The sequence below is a fragment of the Fonsecaea erecta genome (assembly GCF_001651985.1).
Source record: "Fonsecaea erecta strain CBS 125763 chromosome Unknown Scaff8, whole genome shotgun sequence".
In the NCBI taxonomy this organism is placed as follows: Eukaryota; Fungi; Ascomycota; class Eurotiomycetes; order Chaetothyriales; family Herpotrichiellaceae; genus Fonsecaea; species Fonsecaea erecta.
In genome coordinates, this window is record NW_017387251.1 from 1,334,494 (window position 1) to 1,349,524 (window position 15,031).

Below are 15,031 nucleotides of genomic sequence, written 5' to 3' on the forward strand. Positions count from 1 at the left end.
ACTGAATGCTAAAGCAGACAGGGATATTACTCGAGGAATTGATCGGAAGTGGTCCCCAATCGTTATTGTTGAAGGGTCAACAAAACGCAACCACATCAGGAGATCAAGATTTAAGACGACCCCTTCGATCGTGCAGAGAGTGGAGAGGATTGTCAGCCGCCCCGGCGTCCAGATCAGAGAGATGGAAGAGAAATGAAAAGGACAGTCAGATTCAACAAAGGGCTCTTGATGGGGATAGACCGGGATTTGCCCTGAAAGTTGGCTTCAGCAGACTGACCAGTGATAGGGATAGGGAACTGAAGTTCACAAGGACGGGGTTCCCTCTTCGTGGATCGTAAAATATTGTCGGAAGAAATGACCAGCCACAGCAGAGAGACACGGATACCTGCAACAGACGAATCAACGAAAAAGACAAGCGCCTCCAACATGCATGACAGGTGGTATATGACTCTCACTATCGTGCAGAAAAGGTATGGTTCGGAATCTCGCATGGGCAGTTTGGACCCCCAGCTCCTCCCAACTGGCGATGAAAGCCACGAGAACCAGATACCTGGTCCACCTGTGGAGGAAAGATACGGGTCCAGTCGCTCGCGCCATTGACTTTTTTAGGCGTCGAAGTTGCTTGCAGAGGAAGCGGATGGGTGATCGCACGACGTACTCCCTAATGAGCCAAGGCAGACGGGGCCAGCCCCGGCGAGATGCGAGAACAACCCCCAAACGATTATGCCTGACTTTGGGTCCCCTTTTGGAGACTATGGCTCTCACTGAATGGCCAGGGTCTTTCATAAGATCCACTTCGGAGAAAAGCCACAATTCGATTCCATCTACGTTCCAAAAGGCCAGAACACCCGTAAAACGAGGATATTGAAGATCTAGATATCTGAAAGGGGTCCCTAGGTGGGTGCGGCTGACCATCTCTAAGTTTCCTGGATCGACTTTGAAGAAAGCAACGACAGCACTTGGTCAAAGTCGGGGGGTGGGGGATGATGATGATGCCCATCATTTAGCCTGCAAGAGTGTATCGCGTTGGTGCCGAGACAGAGCTACCAGGAAGTTCGGTTTCTAGGAACGATCTGCACCATCCTGTCTCCACCAATGAAGAGCTGACAACGGCGCCCGGACAAAGGATTCCCAAGGAAACGACAAATACGAACGCGACATACCTCTCAGGAACTCGAAGACCAATCCCGGAAAGTGGTTTATACCCGACGTCTGGCCGGGTTCTGCTGCTAGCGAAGGCACTATCATTCTGGACTGGAAAGCTCAGCTACTGTTCGTCGTCGTGCAACGCCTCGAAAGAGACTACGACAAGGCCCTACAAGTCCGAAGTAGTCGATAGGGTAACTCGCGAGCTAGACCTCAGACACTTTCCCAGCAAGCTAACCGGCTCTGACGGATGACAACGTGCATTGATCTTCAATGTCGCTTCGGTGTCGAGCGAAAGCGCCTTGGATTCCTCTCCACTTGAGCCACCGAGCTGGGGTTACCAGCACTTAGCCCCGAGAGCACTGGGCTGATCCTCAAAAGCTAGCGCCACCGGACGCCAGTCTTGTGTGGCTTTCACGGGGTGGAAGTTGGTCTCTCCCTACTGTAGGTGCGGATGGCTCGGTTGAGGGAGCGAACTTCCTCCACTCAAAGTCCATGATCTGAAGAGCGGCTATCCATGTATGAGGGTCATGGTGGAGGCCAAGGAAGTCTTGAGTAAACTCTGTTCTACTCTGCCCACTTCCAGCTCGCTGGGCGCATGGCAGGTGATACCCCTGTTTAGTGAGTCGAGGCCCAAACCCGACATTTCATGCGTGCTGAGGCTCAGTCTAACTGGAACCAGACAGGTCGCAACTCGTTCCAACGTCTCTCTCGCGAAGAAATACGGCGAGCTTGCGAGGTTCTTGGGGGCGGGCGGCTATACGTGCAGGCAAGACTGGACCAGATGCCACGTTTTGCGTGAACTAGGTCGCTGTACCTGTCAGGCGCATCAAGATCCGCCCACTTTGAATGCCACTCACGTCACCACCAAGGCTCTGTATCCCTTTTGTCAGCAAGTCTTAGCCGAGAAGGTGGCGTGTGTGCGACTGCGTGGAGTCCATCCCAGACCCACTCGCAGCCATCAACTCGGCCAAAGCCTCGTGCTGGCCGAGATAGACGCAACCAGGTCGGTGACGAACCATGGCTCAGCGCCTAAGGGAGCCTCGTAAGTGGTTTGGGGGGCAGAGCAGAAGTGGCAACTCTCTTTTCGTTCAACTGACTTCCTCGCTTAGCATGGCGACTATCATTGCCCCTCGTGGCATAATTCATTTTAGCCTGGGACACCAGTGTCATTGCGGAGGAGAACGGAACAAAAGGCCAACCGTTGCTCGTATCTCGGAGGCGAATTGGCTGAGGAGCTACCATTGGGGAGAGACACAACCACCGTGGGAAAAGATTCCAGACAAACTCCCACGATAATGGGGTGGTGTCTGATGCGGCTCTCCCCCGAACCCCTGGAACCAGATCTTCCAGGGACTCTGTTCAGGGATTCTAGACTGAACGGAATCGTGGGCCGGTGCACTGCCAGTTGATGGCATGGTTGGTAGCTTCAAAGCTACTGTCCTCGCACCCACATCCCTGTACATTCTGCAGGCCTAAAGGATAGCGGCACCAGTACACCTTTTTCAACCCAAAGGCAGTCGTCCGTCACTCCGTTTCTGCAACGTCTGCCCAAGTGGCGACCAGTTTTCCACGTGGATCAAGCACCCTGGGGCGCTTGCTCTAGGAGGCAATAATGAGCACCACGTCCCCTCTGTAGGAGCTACAGGTTTGACAGTTCTCCAGACGAGACGTGAGAAGAGCGAGCTCGGGGTCGCTGGAAGCACTGCGACTGCGTCTTCGCTCATTTCTGATCATGCCTATTCCAGGATTTGGACCACGTAGTTTGAAGAATTTGGGAACTGGATGCCTGAGAAAGCTGCGAGGACAGACCAGGGCTCAAGGGCTTCATACTGGTCCCAGAGAAATCCACCAAGAGAAAAGCACTTCAAACGCGGGTCTTCAGGGCTTAATCCGCGCCCCTCGGAAAACTCATGGCTCTCAACGCTGTTTGGATCTTACCATGTGGTTTCTTCAATCTACTGAGGCGCCAACACGGGGGCCACCACTGAAAGGCACCATAAAGGTTCCGCAACACCGACTACTCCCATCTACCCGATTTCGCCAAAGTGTGGTTGATTGCGCATGGTCCAAATCATGGCAAATGGCCGCCTCTGGCTATGCAGGACTTGGAAGATGCGGCATCACTGGCAGCTCCGAGATTGTTGGTGCCGTCTGGCCGTATTTCAATAGGCTTTTCTGCCGACGACCAATTACTCCGGGGGCAGCACTGAGGTCGTCTAATACGGTACTACTAGAGACACACCTCCTGCACGCTTCGGAGTTCGGCAGAGTGGCCAAACAGGGGGGACAAGTTGGATGCCAGCTCCCTTGTCGATCTTCGCAGGCAGTACCGCCTCATTCTGCAGGAAACGAACCAATGTGAAGTGATCAGCTTGCAACTCTGCCACAAGAACCTCTGCCACCGCTAATCCATGCCCGACTCGGGGCTCAAAAATTAAGCTGAGAGCGATCATCCACTTCTGCTGGTCGGAAGAGGGCAAGGTTTTACCCCCGACGACCCTTTCTCTCTCTTTCTGACTACTGGCTTAGGAAACTCCTGGTCTGCCATACGAAGGTGCGTTGGGATATCTACTATTACCTGGTGGGTCGAGCTCTTGGAGGCTTCCGTCATCTATTTTTAAAAAAAGAGTTTAGTGGGCTCGTTGGTGGCAGATTCAACCATCAGACCACTTTCCTGCTAGAATCCAAGGGCCTCCGCCTATTCAGGATGCGGGAGAAGCGAAAGACTCGTTCCTTGATGCCCGACTTTCGGCTCCAGCCTCTCAGCATGCCTGACCTCAGGGACTGGCACCGTCGAACTATCCCTCGCATCCTCTCCCAACACTGAGGATCGACATGTTATCCTACCAGCTCAGCAATTGTTTGTCACTGGCAAATCCCGCCAGAGAGCTCACTGGAACTTTGTGCGCAGACAAAAATACTACACTTAGCGTGCGTTCGTCTGGGTTTTCACGTCAAAGAGTCTCATTTTATTATCTCGGTGGCTGAAAGGAACATCCAAGACAGTCCCCAGGGCGGTTTGTCTCCGGGGGACTATGCCGGCGCAGCACACGCGAGCGGGTGAGACGATTTCTGGGTTTGACCCGGCAGCTTGATGGCCCAGGTCAAACTCCTTTAGGACGTGTACCGGCAAATAATCCCAACCGAGCTCGGCCATCAAGATAGAATTCTCCGCAGAAGGATGGGCTTCGGGTGGGTTGCGTCTCTCATCAACGGTCGAGGGAGTGCTATCATGTGCACGAGTGCCTCCGTGTAGGGGGCGTGTTGATCATCACCCAATGTACGAGGTTACCTATGGAGTACTTGTTCAAGATATCCATCCCCCTCTTTTGAATGCTGTGGATAGAGTGGCTCGCAAGGCGTCGTAGGTATGGGTACTGCAATGCGTCATTCACCATCAGCCAACCAATTTCATTCAGCAGAGAGAGACGACGCACCATTGGACATCCAGAGCAGATCATTGCAAGCACTGCGTATTCGCCAAGTGGCAATGATTCTGATTGGGCTCGATCTGGATACCATGGAGCGCTTTCTTACTGGGTTTGTCGATCTGGTTCCCAGCATCGAAACGCCCCTCATGGCCAGCTGGAGCCTGCCTTGGAAAGTTGTGACGAAAAGGTCTTTTTGAGACATGAGGGTAGTAGACCCATGTCGTGTCAAAGAATACCAAAAATGGGGAGAGGGACAAGAACAGGGCATTATTTGAGACGATCCACGGGGGCAGCGCATGGTTCCTTCCTCTTCCCGAAACGTGCAATCAACCGCTAGAAATTGCTTTGCCTGCGGCCCCCTCTTCTCCCTCTTCTTCTTCTTCTTCTTCTTCTCCTTCTCTTTCTACCGCATAGTCAATGACTTGAGTGCTCCTTCACTCGTCGATTCTTTGAGCTCGCTGCTGGTTCCTCGTGGACAGCTCTGAAAGACTCCCATCGAAGTTCTAGGCCAGGTCTCCTCTCCTTCTCCTCTCCAGGCTCACCACTAGCTCACACAAATGTATCTAGCCCCGTTGACGCAGCCACAAAAGCAAAGCTAAGCTATTTACTACTCAGGTGTTCCGAACGCCGTACCGAACCCCGCTCTGAGGAGCCCACTCGCCCTCGAAGCCAAATCCTCTGATCTTCAAACGATCGTGGCGAACGGCCGTTGAACACGACCAACTGCAGGGACATGGTGATGGTGTCACAAGCACCCCTTGACGCTCCTGACTCCAACCTGGTCCCTGTCCTAAGCCTGCACGAATAGTCTATGACTGCATCGAGTTATTCACGCGATTTGTGAAAGTTGGATGATCTCCCTGGTCTAGAACATCACCATGCAGCGCGTGCCCGTTGACAACACTGAGCACCCGACCCAGTCACCTCGACAATACCAAAAAGTGCCTCATTTCACCTACTGACGCTGGATGTATCATTCGCTAGGGCAAATATTTCCGATAGCGGCCTTTCAAATGTAAAACACCCGAAGGTGGTTGTTCCAGATGTTCGAAATGAACAACAAACCACCAGTACTTCGTACAATTTAGAGTCCTAAGACCTGGAATGCCACCACAATTAAAGCTATCAAAGCAGCCTAAAGCAAACTCCTCCAAACGCGTGCTGCCACCAGAAATTGCACACTAGCTTTCACCATCACATGAAGGTAAAAAGGGGGAGTTCTTAGCCTGCCCGAACTGCATTTGGAATACAGAGTCTAGACTCTCCCGTCTCCTGGACTCTTACGAGACATCAATCAAGGTTGCGCACAGCATCGCAGGCCACAAACCAAGGCAGACGGGGACTTCTAGATTCACGGCGCCTCCGCGAGCCTGAGTACAGCATTCAGCTTCCTTCAGTTTGGCAACTTAGTTTTGGTTGTTCCAGCGAAGCGTTGCTCGAGGTTGCAGGAGCCAGGGACGTTGGGTTGACGCCGTTGCGGTCCTCGACCCATCGATTTTCTCAAACTTCCACCACTCAGTCTCGCGTTTTCAGTTTTCTAGCTGAGCCCCCTGCATGCTCTTCTCTTTATTTCGAGGGGCAGTGTCTTGTCATTGCTGCGGGTAGGACGGCGCTGACGTCTACATTCTCTGCGGAGCGCTCTGGAGCGTCATCTTGCACGTGCCACGAGAAGGGTAGGTGGGATGAGAAATCTCAAGAAGATGCATCGTCATTGCGGTCGTGGCAGTGGCGGTGCGATCTGCTGTTCTCTTGCGGTGTCAGGCAGCATCTGCCAGACCACTAGCCACAAGCTCCTGCAGTTTGGTCGCTGCTCTGCGAGCGACGTCTCCATGCCCTTCGGTACGTGAGGCAGTTTCGCAGCTGACCCGCCAGGCTCGCCCTCTCAAGATGACTCCTTGAATCATGCCGGCGAAAGGTGCCGAGCATCGCGATCCACAGGCAAACCGGACTCTGGCCGTCATCAAAACACCCTGTGGCCCTTGTGTGTCATACGTTCACACTGCGCATTTGCGTGCCTCTCTACCCAGTCTGAAGGGTCGGGATGCCCGATACCCTTCCAAAAGGGAAGGACGACGTTGTCGCTCCATTCAGGTTTACAAATCCTTTCGAAATGATTGCCCGTGGAGAAATACGGTGGCCAGCCAGCCAATCTGCTTGGGTGTCCTTTTGAGCAGACGGCCGGCGTGCCGACCAGACTTCAGCTACCTAGGCTACCCTCAAATTTCTTTTTGCTAGAGGGACTTACCGCTCAACTCACTCACTGGGACTCTTGGGAAGGTAGATGGCTACAGAGGAGCGCATGCTAACTAGCTAGTGCTCAACCATGGCGGCATGATTCGATCTCTCTCTCTCTCTCTCTCTCTCTCTTCCGCCTTTATTCGTCTCCCACTGCCTCTGACTGTTTAAACAAACGTGATCGCGCAATGGACGCTGGATACTCTCCGAACTGCACGCTTCACAAACGCAGCAGCTGTGAAGCTCGAGATTGCCCTCCGTTCAGGAAGAGGAGACGATCGTCTCGATTATCGATTCCTTCCGAACCACTCCCCTCTCCATATGCTCGCCCATCGTGACCTATGCTTCCTTCTTTTTGAATGATATCACTGCCCGTTGGAGAATGAATAAAACATGTGCACATATCAAGATCATATATTGCAGCACGGAAGACACAACAGGGGAAGGGTATGTCAGGTATTGTATTGTATTAACGAGTATCATTCGCGGTATTCCAAGAAATATCATTGCTTAGGCAAACAAGCTCCAAGTCAAGAGAAAAACATCCCAAAAAAGCAGATCCAAACTTCTCTCTGGAAGATATATAGCGTTCGTTTCCTTCGATTGTCCCTTTGTTCCTCGAAGGGAGTTCCTGCTGCCTCCCTCCCTGCGATTTCGTTTTCGTTAATCATTCGTGAATAGTATAGTAGTTTGCGTTTCCCCGTCCTCCCGCCGTGCCGTCATCATAGTCGACCGACGGACTGACTGATTGACTGACCGACCGGCCCAATCGACGAGTAAAAGAAATTCCTTGGGCTGATTAGGTCTTCCCTTCTTTGCTTCTTCCTTTGCATGGCGAGTCGGATTGAGAGGGAGAGAGAGACATGACACTCGCTAACCCTGTCCCTGTCCCTGTCTTCCTCCTTCATATCCATGGTCATGTCCAAGGCCTGATCCGATCACATGTCCAAGCATTGCAGGGGAAGGGCAAGACCAGACGGGCGGCGCGAGAGAAAAAAGAAAGCCCCGGGGGGGCGGGGGAGGTGCTGCTAGCCCTCGCTTCCATTACTCTTCGTTTCTTTCCAACTTCACCAGTTTCTTCATCTCTTCATGATCAATCCATCCGCCACCCCCGCCCGGCGAGCGCTGGAACAAGAGGGTACCACTCACTCACTCACTCCTTGATGCCGACCCTGATGATGACCGAGATCTCGAGCGCTTTGGCCTCGCGGATCGCACAAGGCAAGCACGTGCGCCCGACCCTGGCGACGATGGCGTTGCGGCCCTTTTCGGCACACCACGCCCGCACGAGGATGTCCTTCTTCCACAGTTGCGGGTCGTTACTCCCGTGCAGGTAGTGCTGGAGATAGTCGAGGTGGACTTTAGGGGACGTGACGGCGCCGCGGCCGGCGGTGGCTTCTGTCCCTGTCGCTGATGTGGGCGGCGGTGTGGGCGTCTCGCCTGCCAGGGACGTCTCGGAGTTGTAAGGCGAGCAACCGTGGCTGCGAGCATCGATGACCCAGACCCCTTCCTCGCCTGTTCGCGTCGGGTTCGGGGGGTCCAACTCGGGATTCTGGACAAGCTCTGCCAGTGTCTTGGTCACGTATGCATACGTCTTGTGCAGTGGATGGGCAGGAATGTGTTCCGCCACGCCCCGGATATGCTTGGGGTGTTGTTGTTCATAATGTGCATCCAGAGAGCCCGGCTTGAATGTGGCGTGGCCGTGGGGCAGGCGGCACGGGTGGGAAGTTACAAAATACACGGCACGATCCAGGCCGTAGCGGATCTGGAGCAGTGACGGCTCGATGGTTGGGGGGTCTGCTGATCGTGGAGAGGAGGATGGAGATGGCGGTGTTATCGGTGGTGCGAGGACGAGATCGAACTGGGCCCACGCCGACAACGGGTGCTCTGCAGATGTCATTGTAGCATCCGAGCTGGATAAATGGACCTTGATATCCTTGACAGTGACTTCGGGCATGCCCGCGTCAAGCAATACATGGTCCGTTACCATACTGAACTCGGTTCCCATGATCCCTCCTTTGCCCTTGCCCAGCGGAGTCGAATCCTCGGCCAGCCTGTCACCGTCGAATATCCTAGGCCGGTCGCGATCTGTGGGCACGGGGAAAGTTTTGATCTTCACCCAGCGGTTGCTGAGGGGCTCGCGGGTATTTTCATACAAGGGCACGAATCTGGGCGTGTGGATCCAGCCCATGGACTCCTTTGCGCCCTGCATGGGGGCCATGACCCGCCCGACGATGCAGGATTTGGACCACCATGAGGAGCCGTCGAGGATGAAGCCCGATCCTCGCAGCGGTATGTTGGCGGTGCCGAGATCCTGGAGAGTTCGTGGGTTCGGATCGTTCTCAAGCAGCGTAGACATCAGAATATCGCAGATCGAGGTTCCCGGGAGGATCAAGCCCGAGAGCCAGCTGTGTGAGAGCCAGCCGCCGACGGTGGAGGGCGTCGCGGCGTGTAGATCGACGTTGAAACTTTGGAGCGAGGGGGTTAAGTTGACAGGGTGAGTCGCGACGATGTTGTCATCAGGACACACGATCGCATCCATGAGCAGCTTCTCCCTCTCTTCCACGGACGCCGTGCATAGCTTGTGCTTCAGAGAGTCGTGAAGCTCTTCGCCTCGCGGCCACCCAATGTTGGTGGCGAAGCGAAAGAGCCCGTCCACCATGACAGCCGGTTGTCGAGCCATGATGGCCACGTCACAGGCGTCGAGCACCACGGGTGGTTCCGACTCGGACCTCTCCAGCCTCATCTTGTGTCTGAGGTCGCCGAAAAGGCCATGGTGGTGATCAGCCGAAGACTTCTGCCTGAGAGTCAGAGGCCGCTCCAAAGTGTGGACTGGCGATACGGGAGCCGAATCCCTCCCTCGGATTCTCTTGACGTAGGAGAGAAACAGGAACCGTCTGGCCGTTACAAGATCCCAATCGACCTTGAGGTTGCGCAGTTTATTGAAATGGTGGATCTCCTCGCTGCTGATCTCAAAATGCTCGGCATGGAGTGCCACACCCAATCTCAGAGCGGCGTCGAGGCGAATGACCAATTCTACAGCCAGGAGAAGCTGGATGAGCAACCACTTGCGCTCCGGGTCGATGACCAGCAGGCCTGTGTCATGGTCATGTCGCGTCGTCCGGCTGTGGAGGATTTTCCCGAACCGCAAGCGCGCCTCGGGAGCGCTCAGATCGAGCCATGCACCAGGCGTGGTCAGGACTTTGACCAACGCTTCGATTTGGATCTTCAGAGATGTCTTGCCGTGTTTGGCGTCTGCCGGCACCCGATGGGGTGGATAGAGCAGCTCACTGAAGAGATGAGCATAGAGTTGGGCCGCGTCAATGTGGTTCAAGACTGTGACTCGCCAGCCCGCGTCGAGAACTTGATTGCGCAGTTCGCCAATCTGATCCATCCTCTCGGCCAAGGCCTCCATGCTGATATCCCGGACACCTACCGATTTCCACGCGTGGGGACCTTCTTTGATCAGTCTGGTCCGTTCCTGGGCAGGCGCATGCTTGCCGATTTTCGCATTCAATTCCTCATTCTCTCTGCTGAGGGCCAGCATCTTGAAGGCTTCCACCGAGGGCGCATTTGCGAGGGCCAGATCAATCTCCACGTCTTTACCGTGCTCTTTGATCTTTTCGTCTGTCTGGCCATCTGCAACAGGCCTTTCGAGAAAATACCGCATGCCCACGGTGCCCGGCTCCCGACCTTCGATGCCCAACATGTTCGGTCGCTCAAAGATTCCGAGTTCAAACATCGGCCGCTTTCCCAGTTCAAGACCCTCCTTCTTGACGGGGGGCGCCATTCCTGGTTTCCAGTTGACTTCATCGGGGATGGGTAAGTGGGCGTGTAACGTGGCCAGGGCGAAGCTTTCATGCTTGATATATCTCCGGTCCTGGAGATCAGATATCTCGAGATCATTGTTCCATGGGAAAAACGCCTGGGGGAAGTAACGGCCCCTCCGGCCCTTCTCGAGGACAAATTGAGGGGCCCCGGAGAACAGACGCTCGACGTCTTCCTTGGTCAAGCCTGCAGGTCGGCGACTGCTTTTCGGCTGCCCGTCTGCGCCTTCAACATTAGACTGATGTGCGCCTGGCAGAAGACCTGTAATGTGAATCCTCACCTGCTTCAACATTGGTCTGCAGCCTCTCGGCGTTCTTCCTGCGTAGTGAGGCAGCTGTGTTTTGCGAAACGGGGTCGATGGGATGGGGAGCCTCAGTGTGGTCTGCATGAGGCGACGGATTCACTTTGGTGCCATGGTGACCGAGCTCCGGTGGGACTTCAGCGACTTTTGATGAAATGGTTTTATCGCCCACATCTGCAGGCGCTACCTTTCGCTGATGGTGCACCTTTACCCCCTTCTTGTCAGCCCGCTCTGCCAGGCAACACATTACAGACTCACCTCGGTCGGCTGTGGAATCGACGTCTCATTCTGAGCGTGGCCGTCTCTCTCTCTCGATCGGCTGGTCTTCCTGCTCAGCCGGCGAAACAGTGATGGTTTGGTATCCTCGGGCACCCGCTCTGTTGTCCCAGCATCGTGTTCGGTCGGCGCTCTCCCTCTGTTCTCCTTCTCTGGAGACGCCTTGCTCGAAGTCATGCGCGACAATAGATTCATGGTGGATGATTAATAATTGGCCACCTGTAACCGGATTGGCCGGAGGGGGTTTGTTCGTCCCTGAAGCTGGAGAGGAGGGGCAAACCGCTTTCTGACAAGGAAACGACCGAGACCTCTGGTAGATTTCTGATGCAATGTGCCTTCAGTCGCAATAGGATCGAGACGATGGAGAAGTGTGGGCAATGGAGGAAGAGGAGGCCGCCATTCAATGATGCTGCTTAGTCGGTCGAAGCTTCTAAGCTGCTCCAAGCGGCAAAAGGTCGCATGAGGGTCTTGCAGGCGTCAGTTAATGGGGGCTGAATGGAGTGAATGGGGACATCTGCTCAGATAATGATGAACAGGATAAATTGGATGAAACTTGTGGGAACGTTGATGGACAGCGAGACTGTTATGTCAGCGGGCTGCAGGCCACGTGATTGAGTGATATCTGAAGCCCTTCTGGCGTCACGATCACAAGCGATACAAAACGGTCTACGACATATCCTGATGTCATCTAGAACGCCCATGTCGCGCTTGATCGGCAAGGTGCGGAACCCCAAGGCTGGAGCACAAAGCAACTGATACTCTATTGGGATGCCGAGATATCTCCCGAAACGCGCGTGGAAAGCCGCACGAGATCACACAGAAGGGGGAAAACCATATACCAATACATTCAAACACAACATAGACGCATCGACACAAAACATCGCTTTTCGAGGTGGCCACCCACGTCGTCGTTGATCATCATCCTCCAAATCCTCGCGGGACACCCGTCCACTGCGGCGAAACGGCGTCGAATCCCACATTCATGCCGGGTCCCATGTTCCAATACTGCGGCACCAGATCGGGATCGCCGAGCCAAGCCTCGACCTCCGCAGCGTGCGGAATCTGCGACACGGGTATGGTTGCCGTCGAGACAGGTGGAAGGCTGCCGAGATGGTGAGAGGAGTGAACATGGGCTGGTGCACGCATCGAGGCCATCTGCGACTCTGCGGTTTCCTGCTTTTCCATGGCCCCAGCAGGTGCTTTCTGAAGTGTCCGTCGGGAGGCTTGTCCCGCGTTCAGTCCTGCCTGCATAGGTACTTGTCCGGCTAGAAGCAGGGATCGGTCCACAGACGCTTCATAGACCGGTATGGCACCCATCAGTTCGCTTGCATGTGCAAAGAAGTCCTTTCGCATCGTCCACGAACGGAGGTCGCATTCGCGCCGCTTGAATTCCGGCATCACTGAGTATAGCTGCGTGACGGGGTCCCGCTCGTACACGTCTGACACGTTGTAGGGCCACAGGAACTTGAGCGATCGTCTGAATGAATCTGAAAACTTGTTGTTGATATACCGGGTCGCATTCTTGCATAGGCAGGTCCGCATACCCGGCCAGATAAAGTGCTCGATGAGGGGCATCTTCTCCAGGGCCTCCGGATCTTCAGCGGGGCCTCTCTGGAAGAAGGATGGTAGAGGGGCCAGAAACTGTGGATTCACGTTGCTCTGATGGAGCAGCTTCAACCGCATCATGTGGAGGATGGCGATCCTCTCGACAACGCCACAGTCGCGGAAGATGGACTGATCAATGCTCCTGAGCGCCTGCCAGCCTCGATCAAGGAGGTACAGGTCCTGCACGTCGCGCCATCCATGTAGCACCGCGCGGACGACGATGTCCTCGTCCAGAGGCTGGTTCGCAAAGGATTGATGGCCTCCGGCCAATACTCGGTTGACCTCACGTTCGGAGAGGTAGAACAATTCACCCTCGACCCTGTCCCCGGCGGCGTCCAAGGGCTCTGACTTTGTTGGTTCGAACACCGGGGCAGGAGGGACTAACCTCCCCCGGCTGTCGAACCGGTCCGGGTGGTGCGGAGGAATGGATCGAGGGCCTGACACCCTGGGGGTATAACTGGGCGCAGATACCTCGGCAGACCTCGGTTGGTCAAATGGCTGGTAACTCAGCTCGATGACAGGGGACGATGAATCCGAACTGTGGGAGTAAACGGAAGCACTGTTCTCGAGGTGATCTTGCACCGTGCCTGGCAGAGGCGTCGCCATCTGTGTCGGTTGCTGGATGTTGTATGCCTCAAGGCCGCCTATTTGTTTCGTTGTCGGATCCTCGCCAACATTCAACGCCCCTGCCACCAGCCTCTGTACTCCAGTGACCATCTCCCTCAGCCGCCTGACTTCGTCCTCGCTCTGCCTCAGTTGAGATAAAAGTGCTCTGACTCTCTCTTGACCTTCCTCGGTCATTGCCTGCCCCGGCAGATGCTCACCGCTCTCACCGTGACTCGCTGATGAGCCCCCATTCTCCATGATTCGGACTAAGTTTTCGAGATGAGCAATGTAGTTTTTGGTTTTCAGACGGATGCTTCGCTGTGCCTCGCGGTCAATCGCTCTTTTTCTCTCTCGTTGAGAAGCGGTGAGCTTGAGCGTTCGCTTAGGCCTTTTTGGTGTCGGGTCCTCGACCGGAGGGCCCGCCTCGGTTGGTGGTGGCAGTGGTGCAACCTGGGCATTTTCGAAAGGCTTTTGAATCTGGCCCGAAGTCCTTCGGGAGCTCGTGTTAGAGACGGTGATTGTCGAGGTAGGCATGTCGGAGAGGTGATTGTTAGACCGACGCGGCTGAACTGTGGGTTCAGTCAAGGGTAAAGTATCAGATGGTAACGATTGGGTTGGCTGCTTGGGCATAGTCCTCGAAGATAGTTTTTCCTGGCTGAATGAGTGGAATTCACCGCGACATGAACTTTCTGAGCACGTTCGCAGAGGGTGGGTATTTCAATGATGAGCCTGAGGTTGATACTGGCACTAAATGCGAAGCCCACGTCAACACATGATCAGTCTCGGGCCGTTTACACCGATTTGCGTCGTGAAACACGGGTAGAGGAGAGGTGCAGGGGTCGATAAGAGAGCGACGTCCAATTCTACCAAGCGACTGAACCGTCACTGATCGCCCGCAAAGGATGCCGGATACAGGGGCGAGATGATGGGACCTTGCAGAATCCGGGGCCGTCTTGGGTTTGAAAACGGGAGGAGTCAATGGAATGAACACGGGAGACGAGGGGCGGCGTCAAGTGAGGTGGTACGAGCAGCGTTCCAGTACTTGTCGTAAGCAGTCCGCAAAAGAAGTGAACGAGGTGCAGAAACCATGCCTGGCGCCTTTGGCAAAGAAAGCGGTTCCGTGACCTCACAAAGTCGGTCTCGACCCGATTTCTGTATGATGGGGGCGGGAGACGATAACTTCTCTCTGTCGAACGAGGATATGGATCCGGTTGATCTCGACGGCCAAATTAGCGAGACGAAAATGGATAATGGTTGAGGATGGACAGGAGGTCGCATCGATGGATGAAGAAGTTAGAATGAGTCGAGGGATGGATGATGCTGCTTATCCAAAGTTCCATCGGTGAAGAGCGGCTGTCCGCGAAGAGTTTGGTAGTGGGTGGTAGAAGCTGACCAGTCGCCCACCAGGAGACTGGGGGGGTTGCTCCGGGGAGGCCCACCGGTGGCTCCCTGGTGGCTCTCCCTGGTGGCTTAGGCATGCTTTGGGCGAGACCGGAGAGGATGGAACGGCAGAGGAAGGAGAAAGGCACCTAGAAAACGGCATTACTTAAGCCCATCCGGTAAGGACAGCCTGTGGTTGGTGGGTGCCGCAACGCCTGGG

The 15,031-nt window shown here is 54.8% G+C and overlaps 2 protein-coding genes across 2 annotated transcripts; both read right to left on the minus strand.

Moving 5' to 3' along the window:
* Positions 1-7,968: 7,968 nt before the first annotated feature.
* AYL99_09148 (hypothetical protein) lies at positions 7,969-11,415 on the minus strand (the record flags this gene model as incomplete). The annotated part of the gene is made up of 3 exons (XM_018840655.1): positions 7,969-10,862; positions 10,924-11,158; positions 11,203-11,415. 3 exons carry the CDS (start codon positions 11,413-11,415, stop codon positions 7,969-7,971), a joined length of 3,342 nt encoding a protein of 1,113 aa, XP_018690402.1.
* Positions 11,416-12,138: 723 nt separating this feature from the next.
* AYL99_09149 (hypothetical protein) lies at positions 12,139-13,965 on the minus strand (the record flags this gene model as incomplete). The annotated part of the gene is made up of 1 exon (XM_018840656.1): positions 12,139-13,965. One exon carries the CDS (start codon positions 13,963-13,965, stop codon positions 12,139-12,141), a length of 1,827 nt encoding a protein of 608 aa, XP_018690403.1.
* Between the last annotated feature and the right edge of the window lie 1,066 nt (positions 13,966-15,031).